Below are 23,720 nucleotides of genomic sequence, written 5' to 3'. Positions count from 1 at the left end.
TGAACAAACCCCAAAAGATAATTAACCCCCGTGAGCTCCAGCTGCGGCCCCGGAGGGCAGGGAGGGCAGGAGAAGCATGTGTTCCCTGCCACACGTCTCGAGGGGATGGCACACACCATCTAGGGACGTGGAGGTGGCTGGCGGCAAGAGGGGAGGCTTCAGGCAGTTCCACCAAAGGGGGTCCCTCACCCCCGTAACAACCACCTACCCAGGTCGCTCAGCGCCGTCTCACGCAGACCCACATCACCTGCTGCAGAGGTAACGTGCCAGAGCCCCTCCCGGATGAAGCAGCTCTGGTGGCAGCAGGCGTGCGTGGATGTGGCAGACACGAGATGTATCCCGTACGCAGGCAGAGCACACAGGGAAACAAAACCCCCGGTTCCTTGTACCACTGGGCTGCTGGCTTCCCCCTCTCCGACACAAAGCCCGCAGGGTGGGATTTGTCAGAGTTACTCAGTACGTTGGTTTAACTCTGATGCCACTGAAGCATCCGATTAAGCTCCCGCTGTTTGTAGTGAAAGTTTATCAACACTGTTCGTCCTACCCAGAATTTCCCACTACCTCATTGTACCTGTGAATAACCAACAGTTATCAACAGTCTCCTACTTCTCAGTGGGCTGAGCTGTTCACAAATTACCCGAACATCCTCATCTGGAAAGAAGTAAAAGAAAAAGAACTGTCGGGCAGTAGGAATATCCCATCTGTTTCCATGACGGACTCTGTGCATCAGCAAAAATGTTCCACTTTTTTTTTTTTTTAATAAAACGTCTGGATTATGCGAGGAAAAACTGTTTTAAAGACAACAATTAGTCATGAGCAGTCTCCTTACCAAGCCAGCACCAATGCCTCAGTATCGCTTAAGCATGATAAAGGGGCTGCAGCCAGCAAGTTTACCCAGTTGCTCTTCTGAACTGGATTTCACTGGGGGAAAAAAAGAAAGCCAAGAATAAGTGTCAGTCAGTGCCAGTGGGACTTTCCTATAGTTTTATCAACTCAGCAAAGCTACAAGGCCATTCTTGCACACCCTAGAGCGCTGTGGATTAGATTGCTGCTTCACCTAAGAGCAATTAATACTTGGAGGATAGGTGGACATGGCATGTAATTCCAGGAAAAGTACTGACTCTGGAAGAAAATGAAGAAGCACCTAAGCAAGCCAGAAAACTTGACAGCATTTTCTAGCACCAAGCACCACAAAACAAACGTTACTGTTAAAAGAGACCAAGACAAGGCATCATCTTTTTAAGAAAAAAATAAACAAAACAAAACAAAAAAACAAACAACAAAAAAGCAGAATGTTTTTTCACTTGACATCACAGATACTTATTTAGAAAACATAAAAGTCAACAAGCTAACATCAAAGTAAAACCACACAGAGCTGAAAAATCTATCTGGCTTCAGCATGACTCATGAACCCATTTCCAACCCTAAACCCCCAGTAAAATGCTGTTTTGCAACCACCAGTTTTGTGTCACAATAAAAAGATACATTAAAGGACAAAGATCAGTAGAATGCAAGGAGCTATCATGAAATTTCAAGTGCTGATTTTGCAGCTGCCAAGACAGCAGGCCTTGCTTATCTTTGCAGACAACTACAGATGCTTGAAGTACACGAAGGGATTTAACTGAATTAAACATTCCGTATTTTAAGCATTCACAGAATTTTGTGACGCAGGGATTGGGCTAGCCCCTATTTTCCATCCTACACAACAGAGGCCATAGGGTTTTTTCATTCAGAAACTGTTGTCCTATCCAGTGTAATGAACCATTTTAAACCCTCAAGGATGATTAATACCTTCATCACTGAGATTTTTCCATTGGTTAATTAGTGTTCAAACACGTGCCTTAACTCTATGCCAAATTTATTTAGAATCAACTTCCAGCCACCTGATACTGACTTTTTTTTCCTACTGGAAACGAGGACCCTTTGATTTTTAAATCTGCTTTAAGGAGGCACTGGCTTCCAAAATATAATTCTCATAACAGAGGTATAATTCTGAATGTATCACCTTGCATTTGCCTTTATTAACATATACATTGTTAAAATGAGACCAGTTTGACAAGTAACCAAGATTTCTCAGAAGGAATTTCTACCTACCATTGCAAATGCTGAGTTATTACATTTAACCTTCAAATAATTTGAATTTTTCTTCCTATCTTTATATAAATCAACAACATTGTGATAGACCAAGAACAGTTTTTCACAGGAACCTAGTGCAAGACTTTCTGGAACAAGTATTCTCATTTATGGTTTCTACAGTTACTTGACTAGTTTATAATCCATCTAGTTTTCACGTTACCAGTTTTTTAATCCTGATGTTATTTTGACACGGCATTTGTCAGCTTTCACAGGAGTCTACCAGGTCAAGAAAATTCTTCACATCTAATCAATCAAAATGGAAGTATTTCCTTAGGCAAGACCTGTCATGTGTACGACTGCCCTGAAAAAAGGAATCCACTTTATCAAAGGATCATTTCAGTTTAGCCAAATAATTATTTTTCATATTTTATTTCATTTGTATGAACATTCAGAGCACTTCTACTTTAAAAGACAGGACATAACTGTAGAAATAAGCTGCTGTATCTAGGAAGCAGCAAGTGGCTTTGCTCTACGGCCATGGATATAGTAGATTTTTCCCAGCTAAGAGAAGTTAACCTCAATCATTTTCTTCAAATATTTATTCCTGAGAGATAAAGAGATGAATGACATTTGAAATTGCACAGGAAAATCTGATGTTTTCATACTGAGAAATTTTTGTTTAGCTACTTAATAACTACCAGCGCAAGGTAGTTCACTCTGACCAGAAAATTAAGTTTATTGGAAGTTTTTGTCACCACAGGACTATCGTTTGCCATCATAACAGAGTGGCAGTGCTTTGAAGGCAAACTATTTAATGCTTGTAAACCAGTGGTGATGGCAGGCAACAAGTCCACATTAATTGCAATCTCTGCAGCTTTATTAGGAACATTTAGGCATAAGGTTGACACTTTCTCTGATAAATATGGCTAGGAAAAGATACAGGGCTTCATCAATTTGCAATACTCTAAAGAGAAAACCAAATTTATTTCATTCTTGAGACAAAAATAGCTTTAATAGTTTAAATCTCCACAGAGAAATTTGCTTTACAGTGTACAAACAGCTTATGATTTCTCAGGATCTATCAAAAAATAACGAGTAGACTAACCACTGCTAGAACGATTGCAATAGTATAGCAATGACAGTCTAGCTACAACTATCTACTAACTGTGTTTCATAAAGCAAAGAAATAACTTGTTATGTCAGTTACAGACCACTGAGAAGTATACAAGAAAATATTTGACATTCCCAGTGTGTAAGCTTTTCAATTTCCCTGCCATTCAGTTCTTGAAAGTCTAGAGCAAAAACAGCATTTGATGAAAGCCAGCAGATTTGCTCTTCACAGAACAGAATTTCTTCAAAAAATTCTGTAGATTAACTTAATGGAAAAAAAAAAAAAAGTCTGTCTAAAGAAAATCTGACGTTGCTGCCTCCTGATGGGGCAATATACTGGCTATAGGCTTTTACTCGGACATCTGAAAAGTTGTGATTTTTACCTGGTTGAATTGAAAGGAGTAGAACTGAACTGCCTTGACCAAGAAGTGTTCCAGAACACCTCAGGGAAAGATTATTTTTTCAGGATCTTTCTTCGACAGGGATCTAAGCAACCATTTCCTTTGATAAAAATCAGATCTAGATTCCCTTTCTGAATTGTACGGACTATTGTTTTGAAACACATCACACTTAAGCAAAATCTTAAACCAGAAGCCCACATTGTCCCCTTGGAGAATCATACTGTTCTCACTGCAAGACCAATATCCCCATTATCACAAAATACTGCAGCAAATTCCCAACCAGCACATATAAAATTACAAAGTTACCTTTAACTATCAAACAATATAATTCAACTCTTTTGTCCTCTATTTGGAGATCCACAGACTTGTAAACTCTAGGTGGACAGTTCAGGATTTGCTATGTCTTGACACTCACTGGACACGTGTTACCTTGACACTTAGCGTAGAACACCTTCCCGTCCATCGTCAGTCCAATGCCAAAATCCTCGGGATGGTTCCGGCTGGCAGGGCTGCCATCTCCTAACTTCGCCGTCATTACTTTCAGTTCTAAAGCTACAGACGGCAGGTCTTGTCTTGAAAATCCCCTTAGTTTGATAAACCTACCTGGATAAAATCTCCCTTAAATAGCAATTATATGCATATATATCATTATAACTCATGAACTGTGGCCGCTTATAAAAGTTTAATTACTTAAATTATAACAGGTCAGTTGGTAAAACAGAGGTAGAATAGAATTATATGGAAATACTTCTTTACTACAGTGCTTCTTGTTAATCTGGCAATCATTAACCTGTTTGTACCATTAGTTACTTGTTAATTTCCAAATCTCCATATCAAATGCTCTTAGCTTTTCACTCCATAATCACAGACCAAGGGCAGCAAGTTTAGCTGACCAGCATAAGGGCAAATGTCCCAAGAAACTGCTTAAATTCAAACAAGCCAAAGTCACCGAAGTATGCCTTTTCTAAACAAGCCCAATTGCATTCACAACCCTGACAAGGAAATTTTTGTCTTCAGAAAACTGAGACAAAGATGCAAAACTTGCAACCCAACCTCTCTCCAGTTCTTAGAGCAATCACACTGAGCAGTCAGCAACAGCAGCACTTTAAAAAGGATGTGCTCAGCAGGGTCAGGCAAAGGATTTTAATTACACCTTTTTTTCTCCCATTAAAAGAAAAAAAGGCAGCCTTAACCAAGGCCAGCCAAGATTACGTGTGAGTTTCCCTAAAACTTGTCAGACAACTTCTGCTGAAAGATACTACAAAAGCCGCAAAGGTTCTTGAAGTTTTATCACGTCTTTTCTCTGCTGTTTGTCTTAAGTGAATAAAAGCAGGTATTTGGCCAAGATAATTTTTAAAACTTTTTATTAATAAAAAAGATTAGATCCTGGTAAGAAAGGCAAAAGCAAAGCACAGAGCCTGTTTTACTTATCTAGGCCATAAGGATTTGATTCCACCTGTGAACCAAGAATGCGTGTTCACTGTTCTAAGTCTACAAGCTAATAAACAAGACCCACCCTGCGCAGCTGCTGGTACCTACTGCGCCCTCAGCTGTCACCTGCATGCCTTCCAAGTACCTTCCGTGTTTCTTAGAACAGTTGTAGGGTAGAGAGAAGGAACTAGCTGAGGGAATGGATGGAGATTTTTATAGCTATTACTACAACACAAAGAACAGTGTAGAAAGCGTAGAAGTCTAGTGTCCTTCATTTCGGTTGTGTATTGCACAGGGGACTAGTGCAGTGTGTCCCTGCCAGCAGACCATCAGCTCCACTGCATGTGGTCACACAGTTTTGCATGGGGTGACAGCGAGGGCAACATCTCCATAAGCAGCTTTCAACAACTTGCTGCTTCCGGGCATTTCCACATACACAGCCTGGTCTCGGCACCACTCGCGTTCCCACTCCCCTTTGGTGCTGTGCTCCTACCCTACACACCTATGCTCAGGCTTATTCTAGTCTTAGCACTAGGGAACACAGCAGAAATTAAGAACATAAAATAAGGAGCCCAAGAGACCAGTAAGGGAGTTTGGGAAACATAAAAATCGTATTATCGCTTTGCTTCACGGCTGCCATCCTGTTTTTCTGTGCTAAGACAGCAGAAACGCATGCAACATCACAAGACGGAGCTCTGGAAGACCGAGAACAGCTGGGGCTTTGTTTGCTGGAGACAGTTCAGCCCTACGAGGGGCTATGCACTCCCCTAGCACTCCCCTGCAGCCACCAAACCAGTAACCTCATGGCAGGTTGCAACTTCCAGAAACACACTCCCTCTTTCAGTTGAGCAGAACCATGAATTAGCTGTTTCATACCATCACGCACCCGCTAAACACGTTTCTGGTACGTTCCTTGCAACCATCTTGCATCCACCAACTTGATCAAAACGTTCATGTCTGCGCATGCTCAGAATTTCAGAAAAGCGGAACTAGATCCTCAAAGAAGTCATCAGGGCCCATCACAGCACAAATGATGGCAGCATTAATACTGTAATTTCAAAGATTACCTCTTATCAAGGAAAAAAAAAAATAAAAGTAACTACTTGCTATGATGTGAAACATGAACTTCCTTGTGAAAAGTAATTAGCATATGCAGTAGTTCCTGATTTTGAACGATAGAAAAAAAGCTATTGTTTGATACAAAGCTATGTCAAAGGACTTAAAACACCCTTCAGTCAAGAACGCAGGAAATTTTATATGGCAGCATGAGATACCATCCCAGTGTTATCACTCGTTGTGTGTTTGGATGTATGTCAACTAGATGTACTTGAACGTCCAGGGTACTTTTTCTCAAAATGCCAGTTGCTACTTTTATGAGTGGTAAAGCCAAAAGACTGCAATTGCCTTGTGAACAGGGATTTTACTGTTCGTGGGATTGAAAAACAAAAATCATCTTACCAGCTACTACTTTTCAGTGCTGTTGAACTAAAAAGCCAAGCTTAAGTGTATCGCTACAGTCTTCTGAAGCAGTAAGAATAAAAAGCGTTGGAAGGAACCTTTGGAAAATTTACTCATGTTCAATCAAAGTTTCAATCTGATTTTTCAAGTGTAAGGCACTGGCTGTGTCTAAGAAGATACTCCAAGCACACATCTTCACAGCCAAATGTCCAGACCTGAAGCTGGATAAAACTATTTCTTACCATCATCAATCTACTCAAAATAAATGCAACCGAACTACATGCTTTGAACATACCTACACATAAACATCCACGCACACACAAGCGAGGGTATTTTGATATAGGCAGACATGGCATTTAGTACAGCAGTCGTTTGCTTTGGCCTCACTAAACAAGAGAGGAAATTCACATGTCACTGCTCACCCTGAAAAATAATTAGAAACCAACCTAATATAAAATTTGGTTCCAATTTATAATACATACAATAATTATTTTAGACTGGATGAAAAAAAATGCAATAAGGTGAAGTCTACTCTTCCAGTTTCATTCCCACCAGTCCCAAAAGACCAACAGGTTATCTTGCAAGTAGCAGCCAGCTACTTGCCACAGATTTTTTTCTCACATTTTAACTAAATGCTAACAGCTGAAACGATCTGATGGAGGGGCTTTTACCACCCCTTCCCCAGCAATTTTTTTAAATGCTAAACAAATTGCAGCAAGCATAACTGGGGAGGGGCATCAGCATGAGAGAGAAATTAATCTCTAAGGGAATCTACTGCCGTGTAAGATACTGTACTAGAAAATATTTGTGTAGATTAACAAGCCAATTGAATTCTCCAAAGAATAGATTTGTAGTTTGGCAGTGATGAAGTGATGATGGCTTCTTACAATGAAACAATTAGTTTTTAAATTTTATCTCTGGTGACGCTCAAAATACATCGGCAACGTATGTCTTTCAACACATTTTTTTGCCTATATCTGCCTGATAATTTTCATATTCTCTAGTCTCCCACCCCAAAATATTAATGAACGATATCAGGCATGCACCTCCTGAATGACTTTGAAGGAACAGTTGAGACTGAGCAAATAGGCTGTTTCACTGGTGCTACATCGCTATAAAGTTGCTATGGGTGCTGAACAGAACTACAGTTGTTTGACCTAAGAGAAAATAAGTATCTGCACATTATAACCACCAAAATGAAAAAACAAATGAGAGTTAAGGAGTTCTCACAGAATTGTATGTGCTTTGGGCTGCCTGATTACAGATGCATTTGTGTTGGTTCCAACTTAAGAGAAATTCTGAGCATCTTGGAAAATCTGTCCCAATTTTTGTTAAAAAAAAATATCATTATTACATTACTAGCATCAATTGCTAAAAAAACCCCCACCCTGTAAGCACTAAACTAGACAAGGTTTGATCCCTTCAGAGAACTAAAGGGATATTGGCTAAGATTGACCGTGCTATATGAATTAGTTCAAGGTGATGAGTCTGGTCACAGAATAGTGCGAGGGATGAGAGGTGGAACATCAGCCACATCCCTCTTTAAAAGGTGCGAGCAGTCATGCAGGGAGCGTTTGATCACTTCTGCTTTATAGTCATTAGAATGATCTAAAATTATGCTTAAGATGCTAAACAACCATTTCCATTTCAGAGAGGAAGCCACAACAGCAGGAACCTGAATTACCTACGGCTGCCAAATGTAAGCTTTTGTAGGGTCTGGCCACATGGATGTGTTACTGCAGGCAGTACAGCAAGTTGCCAGATGTCAGCTGAGCCATAGTTACTGCTGAGGCACACGTACTTCATTACCACGCTGAAAGGGTGAAAAAATAATGAGAAGTATGGCTTCTCTCTTTGAAATAAGTTATACACAGGGACTGCAGGTCCACTACCATATTTGCACTTTGTCTCCAGCAAACCTGTTATTTCACCAGATTAACTTCTTCTGCCTTTGTGGCTCATTCCAAAGATCCCATCGTTCAAACCAAACTCAGTTATCTTTACGTTAACAGCATTTTATTTCAAAATATATTAACCATTCTGTGCTTACAAAGGACTGCAGTGTGAATACAATATTAAGTTAAAAGCTTCTTAAACCTGCTACAAAAAAACGTTTTTATTAGGAAGAGGACTAGTGCGTACAATCAAAATTATTTAAATACCTCTGCAGTCTACATGAATACTTCTCAGTCTTAACTCACACATTTTGTTCTGCCATGGATGGACACAGGGGTTACATTTTCAGTATTATACATGCAAAACCAGGTACTGTACCAAAACCAATTATGGCAACGTTACTTTTGAACATAGTTCCATTCTGAAGATGTATCACATGTACATTTACAGATAAAATTTGTGTCAACAGACAACAGAAGTTATTGCTCCAAATCCCCACAGGTTCTGGGTAGGAATGCACGCTTTAGAACAACCCGCGCTCTGTAATGCAAAAGATCCGCTGTTAGTTTTGAGTAGGGTCTAGCCAGTCTTAAGACTCGGCATCAGAAGTTTCTTTGGATTTGGTTTGGTCAAATTTACCAAAGGGGAAAAAAAACACCCGCTTCCCTAGTCTTCTGACCAAAACATCAAACACTACTTTATAAATATATATAGGTAAACACCAAACTATTAGTTTAAAAAGTTGGTTTCTAGCCATCACTGAAGCATAGAAAAATTGTTTTTAAAGGTAACTGAACAAATTGAATGCTTGCAGAATATACTGATGACAGAAGAGGGAAACTTAAAACACTGATCTACACAGCCAGTAAGTTATAAACACCACAAAAACAGTTGTTACTGATACTTCTTGGAAATGCTTCAGGTTTGGGCTGACAATGGCAGAAAGGGGCCCAAAAATTTGGATTTTGTTTTTCCAACTTCATAGCCTGGATGTCAGTTCTTAAGCTTAACGAACTTCTGTTCCGTGGCTACTTTATAGCTCTGTGATGTCTCCTGCTCTTAATCTACACAAGTACCATGAAAAGTCACCTTGAATTTAGGTCTTCTTGGCATCCAATGATGTAGTCTAGTGGCAAAAAGTGAGGCTAAGAAAAGAAATCACCATTTTTGCTTTAAAACCATCAATGCTGAAAATTCTTCAGATATATACATGGATTCTAGAGCACTCACTCTGCCTTTATTAGCTTGCAAATGCATCCTGCAGCAAGCGAATATGCCCTGCTTCTAACTCAAACCTAGCTCTGGTATTGCCACATGGTGTTATAGCCAACGAATAATCTCTAATTCAATGCAACATGAATTACGTTTGTCCAAGTCCATCCATACGCAGAGCACATTAAGGACACATTTACTTGCCAGTTAGTAATTCCTTCCTGAATTGGACATACTATTTCAGTATGGACATTCAAAGCATGCCCTTCAGGTCCTGGAATACATCCCAAAAGAGGATGAAGAAACAGTCTCATCTACTAAGTCAGATACAGACGGGGTTAAGAGACTGGGGAACTAAAGACATATTTCATGACCTATTAATTTTGGCAGCTCTTTAGTAGATATGTGCAAATACTTCCAGGAACAGTAATCTCTTAGCAATGTATTACTAGATGGAAGAACAGCTTTTCCCAGCTTTCTATTAACTACAACAACACAGTTCTAGTTACCCTACCAGTATTTGCTTGGCTTTTCCCCAACCTTTATCCAGTAAACATTAATTCTAGAAAATGCTGCTTGTTTTCACTATATACAAGCAGTATTTTGTCCTTTTCTATCTTTTAAAAAAAAGTAGTATAGGACAAAATTTCAGCTGAAGCCTTAATAGAAGAGACGCTGTTTATATTTATATAATACTGCATATCAACATACATATTTACAAACCCAACACTGAATCCCTGAATATGCTCATCACTTCTGGCATTGTTTCTGGTTTCAAAATATCAAGTTCATTTTCCACATTGCAATTTTTATTTTTTTATTTGCAGTTTTATCATTTATAAGCAATTTCGGAGAATTTTACAGTAAAACATTAAGGTATTTTACTAAAAGTGACAAACAGTATCAGGTTAAAGATCAAGCCTCCCTAAGGTTTCTTAAGTGTTTTAGGCAATTCTAGTTTTGTAGAAATAGAAACAAGAAGGAAATTGCCAAAGTATGCTTTACCAGAAAGTGTAAGAAATAATAAAAATAATAAGAAACCCTTTGAAATACAAGCCAATGTAGTTTGTAAAGATGATGCATCCATGGATTTAAGAAATACCAACTGTCACTCAGTAAAGATTGTTTAATTGGAAAATCAATTTTCACTTGTAAAACTGCAAGCAACTGCATCTCTAGAAGAATACCACCTGAAGTACTAAATATAATGAATACTAACTGCAGTCCCAACAGCTTTCAGCACCTTCGGAAGGAAGCAGTAGCCATTTCCAGAGATAGTATCCATAAAGGTGGCACTATATGCAGTGACAAACTTCAACCATTATAATATAAACACAATGTTAAAGGCAGTTGTGGGAGCATCTTCTACCACTTGATGCAAAGCTATAGAGTCTCAGTAGAATAATGGTATTTTCCCATGCTTACTGTATCAGGTCCATAGGAAAGGCAGCACACTGCAGTATTCTGTCACCAGTACCAGGGATTAGCAGCATAGCAATTCTGCTGCTGCTTTTACTGGGGAAAAAAATTTATCCAGTTTTGTGCTTTCAGGTTTTCTGAGAAAAAATGTTTTGACATTGCAGCCATACACCTATTCAAATGATATCCACAACGTATAATACTGGAGACAGCATCCAGTTTTCCCTACACAATGCTTTTTTCTCATTTTATTTAATTAAACAGATTATGGAATTCCTAATCCAATAAACACTGACAAGATATACATAATTTCCTCCCAAAGCCTTGAAGAGAAGCCACGTGGTCCTTGAAATCAGGAAAGCCTAAACGCACCCTAGATGACGTGCAAATACATACCATTACGCACAGAAATAGCTGACTGCTGTCTCCGTTATTAGATACGTGGGTATCAACTTAATTTCTGAAAAATGTATATTGTATGTATGACTATAATGTTAAGCAGTCTCAAAATAAGTTATTATTGCTCCCAACTGGTCGCGGTGCATCTGTGTTGAAAATCACCATATTGTAGTGAGGCTGGCAAAATGAACGTCTGCCAGATTCTCGCCCATTGCAGCCTGTGGCTTTATGTATTCAACAAGCCAGTATTTACAGTGACCTGAAGGATACGCTGGGCTGTAAACTGGCACACATTCACTTCTGCTACAGCTGCTACAGCACAGCAACATTGAGCTAAGCTACACGAAGGGGAAGAAGGGCTAACTTAAGACTCAGCACAAGAAACAGTCACCACTAGCCCTTCGGCACTACACTTAGTGGCAGCAAGCCTGATTTGCTAGAAAAGAATGAGAAAACCCAGCACAGTTGTATTTTACAACACTGTGAGACTACACTGTCTTGGTTCACTACAAGCATTCCCCTCTGAAATCTAATTTGTTTATGTTCAAATTGAATACGAAACATACTAAACACAAGTAAATACCTGCTCCTAGAATAACTGTTTACAGTAAATCGAAAGGCCATCAATTTCTTGCCTATAAGCATTATGAAAAAGATGGCCTCTTCTAAGAAAGCCATAGTTGAATGCTGCTGGCTGCTTTTGCAGATGAAGCAATACAACCAGGAACCGGTAGCTTACAATGATGAGAAGTCAAAATAACCAGTTTTTTTAATTTCACATTAACACAAAGTTGATTTAAACTCATCTGTTCTTAAAGAGGCTGTCCTTTTAGAAAAGGCTGTTAAATATGCAAGGACAAGTTCTTCTATTTCTACTGGCAATTAGACACTTACTAAAGACAAACCCTAAATAATCCAGGTATGCTTCTTCATAAGGTAGTCTTTTGTTGTATGTTGTTTTTTATTTAAACATGCCAAAATTCAGTGACTGTTTCATTTTCTAATATGCTATTATAGAGGGTTTGTTTCTTTTTTTTCTTTTCTTTTTGGCAGTGTACTGTTACTGTACCACCGCTGAACCATACAACTGGTTCCTCAATCCAGCATGGCACAGCACAGCATGTAGCATGAGCTCCATCAGCTAAATGTAGTGAGAAAGACTGTACTACGGATGGTTCTTCACGGTAAGTCTCAGCTGAATTTGAAAAAGGAAGCATCAGTATGAAGCCTCGTTTCAAAGGAGGGTGAACTAACAAGACTACATCAGATCTGAATTCTCTATACAAAATTATTTCTCTTCAAACCGGGAAAGGATGATTTTGAAATAGCAACACATTTTTTCAGCTGATTTTACTGATTTGTCATTATCAAAAGGTAACTGTGTCTGAAATACAGTTTTAATCTTCACTGCAGAGACCCTTCTTTGATCAAAGAAGGTTGGGTGAATCGGGAGGGAGAAAAGGAAAACTTAAAACAGAAGAATGCCTTATAATGACTCTTTCAAAAATGACTATGTTGAGTACCATAGGAATCTGAAAGTCTCAGAAATAACTGGGGTAGCAAAGGTGGACAAAAGAAACGTCTTGACCAGTAAGAAAAGAGGAGCAAGGGAACACTTGAGATCCATTAAACATCAGTATTTCTTGCCAGTAATTTTCTTTAAATGCTGTCTGCAAGAAGCTATAATAAGAACACAACATTTCAGTGCAAAACTGTGAACTAAAAAAAGTAATATAACAAAGAAGTTTCCCAACTATCACAGTGGTCTCATTCAAGCTGGTCAGCATGCTGCAGGAATACATAGGGACAGCCTCAGGCTCTTTGTCATCCTCTACTCCAGCCAGTAACAGTTATAAAAATGCATTTCATTAAAGATTTTCCATGAGCCCCATAACCAAGGAAATAAAAACACAGGACAGTTACTTAATTCAAACAATATAGCCTTCCTCTTCAGTTAGTTGGAATTGATGTGGAGGTCTTTCTGAATTTAAAATAGTAAGTGGGATGTTTGTGTATTTCAATGAACTCGAGTCAAACCACGAAACGAAGCCTGAGTCTGTCCTCCAAACACATACCTGCAAATTTGCAAGTAGAAAAACAGCATACCTGAAATCCCCCATTTAAGCGTAACATTTCACCAGTAGAATTGCAGCAGCTGATTTTCAGAATCTGAGGAGTAGGCTATTTGTGTCTTAATAGGAGCCTGGCTACTGCAAGCCTATGCCAGGACTTTCTTCCTTAGTGAGTATCAGATTACCTTCCGATCACTTTTCACCGCAATGTATTTTTAGAAACAATGTAAAAATACATGCAGTATCATGAAAACAGGAGCCTTCCACATCTATCAGCACTTTTGCAACTTGACCAAAACATCTACATTACTGAAAACTGTTTGTACACAAATCCCAGATATCTTTATCCCTAGATAAGGATTTTTGTTCCAACACTGTGTTATCGTCAGCAATAAATGCAAGAGATGCCTGTACTTTGTGTAACTCATTATCAATCAAACTGAAATAAACGCAAGAGAAGTTACTAGAAACTGAAAGGCGGTTCTTTGGTTAAGCATGTGCATCTGCTACTTTGTAGCCAGGGCCTCACCCTATTTGGGGAAAAGGTGTTCAATTATGAAATTTCTACCAAAAAAACCCACTTCCTATTTATAAACAGGAACCATTTATAAAGATCCATTGTGTCAAACTGTTTCAACAATCAATACAAAAGGCCTTAAATGCCACCAAACTGCAATTTCAAAAAAAAAAACTTACATACGAAAGAAAAGCACTAGAGGAGTCTGATGCTGTGACCTAGGCAACACACCATTTCAGGAATATAGGAGCTCTGTTTATTATTATCTTAAAACATTAAGATATATCTTAAGATATTTGGCCAGAGGCTTACAGAGGAAAAAAAAAAAAAAAAACCTGAACCAAAATCCATGCTCTCTCCTATTCCTCTTTGGAAATAAACTTAAATTTGTTTGAAAAGTTAACTGAACTTAGCCACAGCATTTGAAAACCAGCATGAAACAATCCCCATTCAACTTCTTCCTATTACTGCAACTAGACATGACAATCATACATTACCTCTGCCTGAAGACACTTAAGGCTTTTGATGAAATCTATTTGACAAGATGACTCCACTGGGATGGTGGATAAACAGCAAAATATTATTAGATTTCACTGCAAATGAGGGCAAGATTTAAACTATTTAAACAAGTCCTCCTATTTCAATAGGAAGAAACCCCACATTTACCAATTCGCGTGTCTGCTTATTGCAGGAAGATATAATACCAGTCTAACAACGTTACATTTCAGTGCATATAAAACTATAATATTTAAGTGTTATTAAGAGTTATGGATGATGGTCAAAGCCTCTAAGAAATAGTCTGAGGAGCAGCAAATAATTATATTCTATTTTCATTTAACAATGAGTGGTTTACACCTTTTTTGCCACCAGATTGAGAATAAATATTTTGGAATTGGCTTTCTTTAAAGATACTACAATCTAATAATACAAATAACCCAATAAATAAAAGCCAAGTTACTCATTTCAGCAGTTAAGACAGCGACTCCAGTGGATATACCTGTCCTCTTAACTATTCCATTTATGAAGACAGAATGTCTTCAACAAGGCAGTTGAACTCTGTTAGTGTGCAAAGCCATGGGAAGTAGACATTCTCTCTTGAAGAGGCAAAGTGTGCATTAATGTAAGGCCAGCAGATGTTCGAGAAGTGTTTTCTCCTAAAACCCAAGCTATGCTTCCCTGTGAGCTGCCCCTAGGTGCAGCTGGAAAGGGACAGAAGGCCATGGCTGTTGTGAACTCAAGACAGAAGACAGCGATTCTCCCATGTCGCGTAGCTGCGGCACAGCACCTTCATCACTCTGCAGCCATCTTCAACTCCTCAGGACTCTCTCTAGGTGACCTGGAGGGTGGGAAAAGTAAGACTCAGATTTCTTCAGTGATTACAAATACCTAGTTTCCTACAAATTAAACAGGAAACAAACACACATACAGATTTGTTGTGCGTACTGCAGGAAGGTCTATCTATTGCGTATACAGAAAATCTTGGAACATAACTTCTACAAATTAGAGACTACAGACAGGTCCAATTAGCAGCTTTTCTCCTAAGTTACCCATGTGAAAGAGGACAGCATTATTCATGTGAATGAAGCAAAGGATTATTTCTGACAAGCACAGAATCCTCTTAAAGAGATATGTATAATGAGCTAACCTATGTAATTTAACAAGACAGTAGAAACATTACAATGGCTACTGTCATTAGTAACTTCATGATACGATTTCCAGCTCTAATTAACTATTCAATTAGGAGTTTATTCATCGCATTCCTTAACAGTACAGTTTAAATGTACGTTTCTATATTCCATGTTTGGTAACTTTAATAAAGAGATTAATCAAGATCGAATTTATAATGAGATAATGGCATACCATGTTATCCCATTTGTAAAGTTCAAGTACGTTTATTTATATTTTGCAGTATTGTACAGTTACACAGAAAATGCAATATTTGCAGGCAGGCCTATTATCTAATAGTCAGCATTCATTGTTCTTAATATCTATGAATAACAGTTTTACACAGAAAGAAGGACGTCAGTCACCTCCTAGCACAACAGCAACATATAAATTATATGGTACAATATCAGAGAATTTTCGAAAGCAGCCTTCTTACAGAAGGCTGCGGAACACTAAAGAAACATTTCAAGTTTACAAGTTCCAGGGAGTGTTTTACTTTACCACAATTTCTATTTCTAGAATATAGGATAGCTGAATCCTCTCCAAATACTTCAATATGTGTGTAGGTGTGTATGCACATATATAAAACTCATACACACACTCCCCATATGCATGCATATATACACTGATCCATGTAAAAGCATTATGCATACATGTAAGGCATTTATAACTTACCGGTAAATCTGTAATGGCCATGCTGCTTGTGATGGAGTGGGCACTGAATTTGTTGGACTCACCAACATGGCACTATATATGTTGGAAGCAACCACAAGTATACAAAGTAGAATTGGTCCTATGATGGCTCCTTCCAGTCCCAGGTAATATGCTCCACCAGCGACTGCAAGACCTGTCAGGTAAGGATGACCACCTCTGGAATTATGGCACAAGCAGAATAAAATTAAATTAAGAACAATAAAAAACAACACTATCAATTATGAAATGCGAATTACTCAATGTTTTATTAAGCCTAGAAAATAACATAGCTAGCTATAGAAACCCATATTTACATTGTAAACTGCTTTCTGAATGACTGCACAAATATTCCAAGCTGTATTCTGCACTATATTTGCACAACAGATTAAACAATGTACTGTAGCCTATAACACTAGTAACATCCACAATGAGGTAGCCACTTCATAGACATCTGCTGAAAAATGCCTGAAGCTGATGGCAAAAACATCTCCATTTTGAAAACAGTGAGATGATTGATTACAAAGACTATTCACGCTTTATGGTCAAGAACTGTTACGTTTTAAGACAACTCGCAACATGTACTATGATCACCACTGAGCAAAGACATTAATTTACACAATGACAGCAACTTGCATCCCATCTTTCAAAGAACAGTAAGCATATATTCTTTAAATAAATAGTCATTTCTTCTTTTTTTTTTTTTTTTAATAAACAACCTCTCAGACTGTTTGCTATCATTACCTTTTAATGTTTTCAGATGAAAAACAAAACCAGATTTTTATAAACAATATTTACTGGAAAGCTGGGGCCAATGGAGCTTTTGATAGAAAGCTATTATGGCAGCAAGTAAGCCATGCCAGTTATCTTTTCCACGTTTCAGTTTGGGTGCACAAGACAAAACTTAATCAACAGCATTTACACAAAACCTGCTCATCATGCTTAATCTTTATAGCTAAAATAAAGATGGTAATACAGGATTATCTAAGAAAAGCTACAGTTGAAACCTAGCATCCAATTTTCAGAAAGTTGCTCTAAACTGTGTGTGTAATGGAGTGAAAATACCAGGTAGTCAGTTTAGAGCTCTGGCAGTTTCTGCCAGGTTTCTACTATGGTTTTGACTTCTACCCAGCTCCCACACTGGCAGTCTTTGCCTTCATCACAACTGTGTGTGGAACGAGACCATGCAACTTTACATCATACACACCTCAGTCATGTCTTACCTAGATCAAATTTAACCTACTGGTAGGGCCAGATTGTTTTTCTTAGGGGACAGACTTGACCTTGAAGTTTTGCTTCTCCAACAGTAGACACATGATTAATTTCTAAATCTTTAAAAACTTTGAATACTTTTTTTCTAGCATTCGCATCAAACATTCTTCTGGCTAGTTTGCTACATTAAACAACAGATCACCTGATGAAATAGGGCTACAGGATAAATATAATGCATCTGGAAAATCCTGCATAACACTATTATATCTATTTCAAATAGATTTAATCTAATCTGCAAGACAGCATCATGCTTACTGATCTATTTACGGGGAAGACAGTAGACAGATCCTGCATCCTCTCCAGTCAAAAAATGTATTATAGTAAGCAGAACAATTATTGGCTGGTGAAATAGCTACTAGCTTAAAATTTAACCACAATTTATTCCTGGAAAAAAAAATCCTCATTTGATTATACTTCAACTGTTTGCTTTAATTCATGCAAAATAACTAATGCCATGGCCTAGGAGAATTAATAATATTGTGCATATTATCATTAGGTTCTCTCTGTTCGGTGTAATTGTATTTGGTGAACAAAAATAATAATTTCTAATAACACAGAACTGAAACATTTCATGTCTTTATTCTGCATTAACTCTACTGTAATAAAAATCTGCACAAATGAGGAACTAGTACCAGCACGTAACTAAGTCTGGACCATCAGGTCCTCAATTCAAACAGTTTAAGAGATGATCAAGACTGAAGCAGCAACTAGAGTCCAGCTTTCTATCTTTGTTGTACATGGTTGTGAACCTGTTTTGCACTTACAAGACTTTACAGTTCATATCTTTGCCAGCTCTGTTAAACAGTGCTGCTTTATCTTCTAGTCTTGAATTGCATAAAGGGATTCACTAGGTATTTCAGCAGCAGCCAGTATCGGTGGGCATTTCAGTTGCACTCCATACACAACTGCAAATGTTGACTTTGACTCCACAGATTGAAGTGCGTTTGTGTACAGTCTCAAAGTCAAAACCAGGAGACATTTCAAGTCAACAGAGACAGCAAAATACCTAGCAAGATTTTTCAAGAAATCTATGCCTACCTCCCACGACAGAACAGCTACTGTCTCAGTAGAAGCCCACCTCCAGTTTTGCAATTTCATCTGTCTCAACACATTTAAAGATCAATCCATAATCAATAGATTTTTACACTGGGGTATGGTGACACAACACAAAAGCTGAATTAAAAAAAAAAAATCCTCAAAATTCTCACAATTCATTCTGAAAAATGAAATATTTATTTTTAGGTCCCTAAACAGCTCATGGATTTCTTGTTTGCTCTGTAGCATCATCTGGCGTTAGGTGATGTAAAGGAAAATGCTACACGGCTTTAGACAATGATTAGATAAAGAGCAAAAGTATTGTTAGAATTAGATTTTGCTGACTTTGAAAGTGAGTTCAAGACCTCTGAAGTGACAGAGTTTACAGAAGAGAGTCCTGGGAAAGTAAAGGCACTTAGGCCAGTTAAAAAGGTGGTATCACTTCATCTATTCCTATGCTTGAAGATACTGTTCTGCATGCTTCAGAAAGTAAGTTTAATTAAAGGTGTTGATGATCATTAAGCATTTTTACAATATTAACTTTGAAAAGTCTTCAATGTACTTACCCTGATATATCTGAATAAATTGCTGTATCTACAAAATAGGTCGGCAAGAGGTGAAAAACCAAGAGCAAAATGGCTTTGCATCCCTGTCCTTGCACAAGCCACAAATCTAGGACTGCAGGGATGGCTGCCCAGTATGTCCCCAGAAACGGCACTGCTCCAAGGATTGCTGCTAATGCTAGAGCACACAGAAGCAGAGGTATCAAAAAGACCAGAGAAACATATTTCATAAATATATTTGTAGTTAAATTCTGACACTTTTGCCACACTGGCAGTGCCACTTTATCAACTGTTGTAAATAAGACACTGGAGAAGTGCCACATAAGGCTCTTGGCATTTTATAGCTGTGGTTTAGGAAGAAACTGAAAATTACACTATTCCCCATATATAAAAGCTCCACTAACTGCCAGTCATAAGGAGCTACTTCCAAAAGAGGCACCAATTCATAAAAAAATTAAAGTTCTACCAATCACGCACATTTCAAACTTTCACATAACTAAACACTAGCAACTATGTGCAAGAAAGCATACAAGCAAAAGTCTTAATTGTAACTTAAGGCATCCCCTGCAGTTAACTGCAAGTAGGTAGTACTGTGAGAAACTAAGCAAATATCAAATCCATGACATATTTCTGTATGCAGATGTATACACACAGGCATATGCCCTTCTGATTATACAAATACCCATTGTAATCTCAAGTGTTGCAGCACTGCTGTCATTCTAACTAAATGCAAGAGGAATGAATGTAATACAAAAAAAATATTTTTCTCTCTTTTGCTGTCATTAACCCCAAGGAAAAACTTTTAAGATTTTGCATGTAGCTGAAAGAAACCGACCGATAACCTTCTAAGTAGGTCTTCATAACAAACAATAGCCTCTAAGGTAGCTGCATTTTATAATATAGTAATTTTCTATTATATAGGGGTTTGTTGCTTGATAGCTTCCCCTTTTGTTCCCTCGTACACGAAGGTACACCATTTTTTAAATTACTATAATTAATATTATTTTTAGAGGAAGAGGGGGAAAAGAGGAACAAGAGAGAAGACTGTTCAGTAAAAACTGTTCAGACATTTCCAAAGCTAAGATTAAGAAATAAAAGAAAACTAGAGGCTGGTAATACAGTCCGGCCACATCACTGAGAATAGACAGCATGCCTCTATCACACGTTTTCACACCACATCTTCCTGCATTTAGACATCTTGAAAAATCAGCACTTGCCAACTATGGAAGAAACAAAAGTCAAGGCAGGCAGAATGAAGTTAAAACCTGGAAAGACTTGGACTGAATATAAGGGAAAAAGAATTACATTCAGGAATAGAAACAGACAGAAGTAAAATAGCTGGCAGGGGATGTGTTGTGAAAACAGAAAGAGGCAAGGCTCTGAGGTAAGACAGCAGTCAGGGGCTTCTCTCCACCCGACCCATAGTCATGCTCTAAAAATAACTTCAAGACTAATATTATCAGCAACATTCAATCCTACTGTACTGCCCTTGTACAATGAATAATGTTGTATTATCTATAAATAGATTACCATAGTTCAAATTCTTACCAGATGGTATGAAGACTATGTTAATCCCAAATATAGTGTGAGTCAGCCAAGTGTAGAGTCCATAGAACCCAGCCATTTTGAGGGAAGCATCAAATACACCTCTAAAACAATCAAAGAAACTCTGTTAAATTTTATTGGCAATAGGATTCTGGGAACTATTAAGATATATACAAGCTGCTTTTAAAAACTGCAAAGCCATTAGTGCCACAAATAACACAACTCAAAATGTAACACTGAACCCTTTATGCATTTGTTCCCTACGAAAAGGATAAGCATCCATTGCATCTGTCATTTAAGGCATTTAGATGCAAAAACCCCAGACTGTTCTTTGCTGTAGTGAGTTCCAGGGATAAACTCCTTGAAAGAAACTGCTCAAGCATCAGACCATATCCTCTATAATAAAGATAACATTTTATCTACGAGAAGCAGTAACATTCTAAGTATGAACTACTTTTTATTCGCTCTTTCCCATTCTACCTGTTCATTCTTTTTTTTTTTTTTTTTTAATCTGCTTACATACCTGCTCATTTTCATCAGATTAAAACCACTGGTCTACTAAGTGAAATTAGACTGCTTAAACTCCTACTTTCCTACATACTTACTCAGCTTTCCCGATGAAAATAATTAAGCACCTTGTATTTATTACTAGATTTTAGCCTCAATACCTTTATATTCCCAGGTTTTAGGTTGCTTACCAGGTTACACTACTAAAAACCAAACAGAAATCTGGCAATTTAATTCAATCCTGCTGAATCTATGTCCAGCTTGCTGGCCACAAAACAAAGTTCTCTCTTAAGTGTGACCACAGCTTCATGAGACGACACACAGGCAGCTAAGTGCTGTATCATTTTTACAGCACACTTACACATGTGGAGTATCCTAAAACTGAACTGAAAACCTGTGCTTTAGGACTACAGTCACAAAAACCATACTCTGAAGCCATCTTACTATGCCAGTTTCTCAGCCTTATTTGAGAAAGGCATGAAGTTTCCTGAAACCACTATTTTAGCTTGGATCTACATATCCCTGAGTTCCTCTCCCCCAAACAGTTCTAGCAGTTACATCATTGCAGAAGTGGTGGCACGCACACCCTCTTAGCAGAGACAAATGCAAAGCTTGCTGATGTTAACTTCCCATTTTACATGTCATGCTTTTAGTTACGCTGCTTGTGCCTTTGCAGTTTTGGGAACTCTGGCAGGAGGGCAGAGAGGACAGGAAGACATGTAACAGAAATCATGGAGCCAGACGATTAGCAGAAAGGTTTTCACTGCACTTCGAAGAGTTAACACAGTCTGCACAGAAAACAGCCCTTTCTGGAACTAAAGCCACTAAGAGCAAATTTTCTTTCCTTTGTTGAATCAAGAAAACTTTCTAGAAAATAAACTTCCTCTGCTATTAGACTACTAGGTAGAACCTTATCTTCTAAACTAACAGCAAGAATTCCAAGATTCCCAGTTTTTGCTTCTTTGGGCAATATACTCAATGTTACTTCCATGCGCAGTTTGCATATTTTTGCCCTCCTTTCCCACCTAAAAGCACACATAGATACCCAAGTGACTGCTGCATCAAAATTACCTTATTTAAAGATAATTTTAATTTAAACCCCACTGGATGTTATAACTGCATAATAAGCCTCACACACCAACACTGTTGTTTGAAATGCGAGATTCTCTTGACAGATTAACTACGAAAAGCTGTTGTCAGTCATACCCCCCCCACACCCCCCCCAAAAAAAAAAAAAAAAAAGAGGAGGAGAAGGGAAAATATGGAAAAAAGCAAGTGTATAAGAATGACCTGAAACAATAAATCCAACCTTTGACAGCCAAATACGTGGTGCTTGAAGAAGGAATATTTACAAGTATATGGTGGCCTCAGTGAAAATAGCCTGAATACTTCACGGTTCAGATAAACTTCTAGAATATTAAAATAGGAAATCACAGACCAAAATATGTAGAATCTAGAGATTTTGAAGAGCGAAATACTGACCTGTGTTTTAGTTATAAATAATTTTAAAAAAAGGCAAGACGACCCCCCCAAAAAAAGCCACAGTAAGAATGCTAAATGTGAGTTTGCATTAAAAACCTCAAGATGTTTTCATACTTTAGATACGCAGTCTTTAATCTTCTGCATTTTCTCTGACATTTAATTCATGCCTTTTCTTTCTGATATCAAAGGAACATAATATTTCTGTAACAAGAACCTGTTTATTAATTGATTGATTCTGTCAGCCATCAAGTATAAACAAGTATAAAAAGGGGGAGAAAATCAATCTATCAACGTTTTGTTTAAAGATGCCTTACAAAAACAGGCTAAATACCACTTTAATCCATATGTGCAAGTTATCTGTGGTTGGAATCCAAGAACTTAGAACACGAACAATTACAACGGGGTCTTTGGCAACGGAAACCTCTAGGCAGCTGGATAAATGAAGTGCTATCTGTACTGCAATGATCATAAGGATACAACAACAAAAAACCCCCATCATTTCTGCTGGTTGCACTAAAGATACATTTGTTCCCACTAAACCCTTCCTCAGCCTTGCTGGTCTCTTAAATCTTAGACCTGTCTCACATAAACCCCTTTGCACTATAAAGAAGGTATCTCACAATTTCTGAAACTCTTTATTTGGCAACACAAAGTTTTTTTCAACTTTTTAGAGTGCAATTTGCTAGGTCCTTCCAAAACAAAACCAGAAAGAAAAAGAATCCCACACATCCAGAACAGTTCATAAGAAGTTCATAAGAATATTAAATCTAAATATTTAGTAGTATCTATATGAACCCAGATTTCAACATGCTGTAATTAAATCTTTAAGTAAATATTTTTCCTATCAATCAAACAGGAACTGCACCACAAATACATCTCAGTTGTCAAAAATATTTCAAAATCTTTGAGTATCTTCTTATTTTCCACATAAAGATATTTTCTGTGCTGCAGTAAAACTAGCAAGATTTTA

General features: G+C 37.9%; 1 protein-coding gene across 3 annotated transcripts in view; it reads right to left on the bottom strand.

Annotated features, from left to right (window-relative positions):
- Nucleotides 1-8,473: 8,473 nt before the first annotated feature.
- The window catches only part of TMEM245 (transmembrane protein 245), an 87,168-nt gene continuing 71,921 nt past the window's right edge, over nt 8,474-23,720 (bottom strand). For all 3 annotated transcript variants that reach the window (XM_037379278.1, XM_037379277.1, XM_037379275.1), the window contains 4 exons: nt 20,765-20,865; nt 19,220-19,394; nt 16,332-16,526; nt 8,474-15,327 (listed from right to left, as the gene is read on the bottom strand). In XM_037379278.1, the coding sequence (XP_037235175.1) occupies nt 15,282-15,327; nt 16,332-16,526; nt 19,220-19,394; nt 20,765-20,865 (517 nt within the window). In that variant the 3' untranslated portion in view covers nt 8,474-15,281. The remainder of the gene's footprint in view (nt 15,328-16,331; nt 16,527-19,219; nt 19,395-20,764; nt 20,866-23,720) is intronic.

This window comes from Falco rusticolus, chromosome 3 (assembly GCF_015220075.1).
Source record: "Falco rusticolus isolate bFalRus1 chromosome 3, bFalRus1.pri, whole genome shotgun sequence".
Taxonomy (NCBI): Eukaryota; Metazoa; Chordata; class Aves; order Falconiformes; family Falconidae; genus Falco; species Falco rusticolus.
Note: the sequence above shows the minus strand (reverse complement) of the source record. Positions and strands in the feature narration are given on the sequence as shown.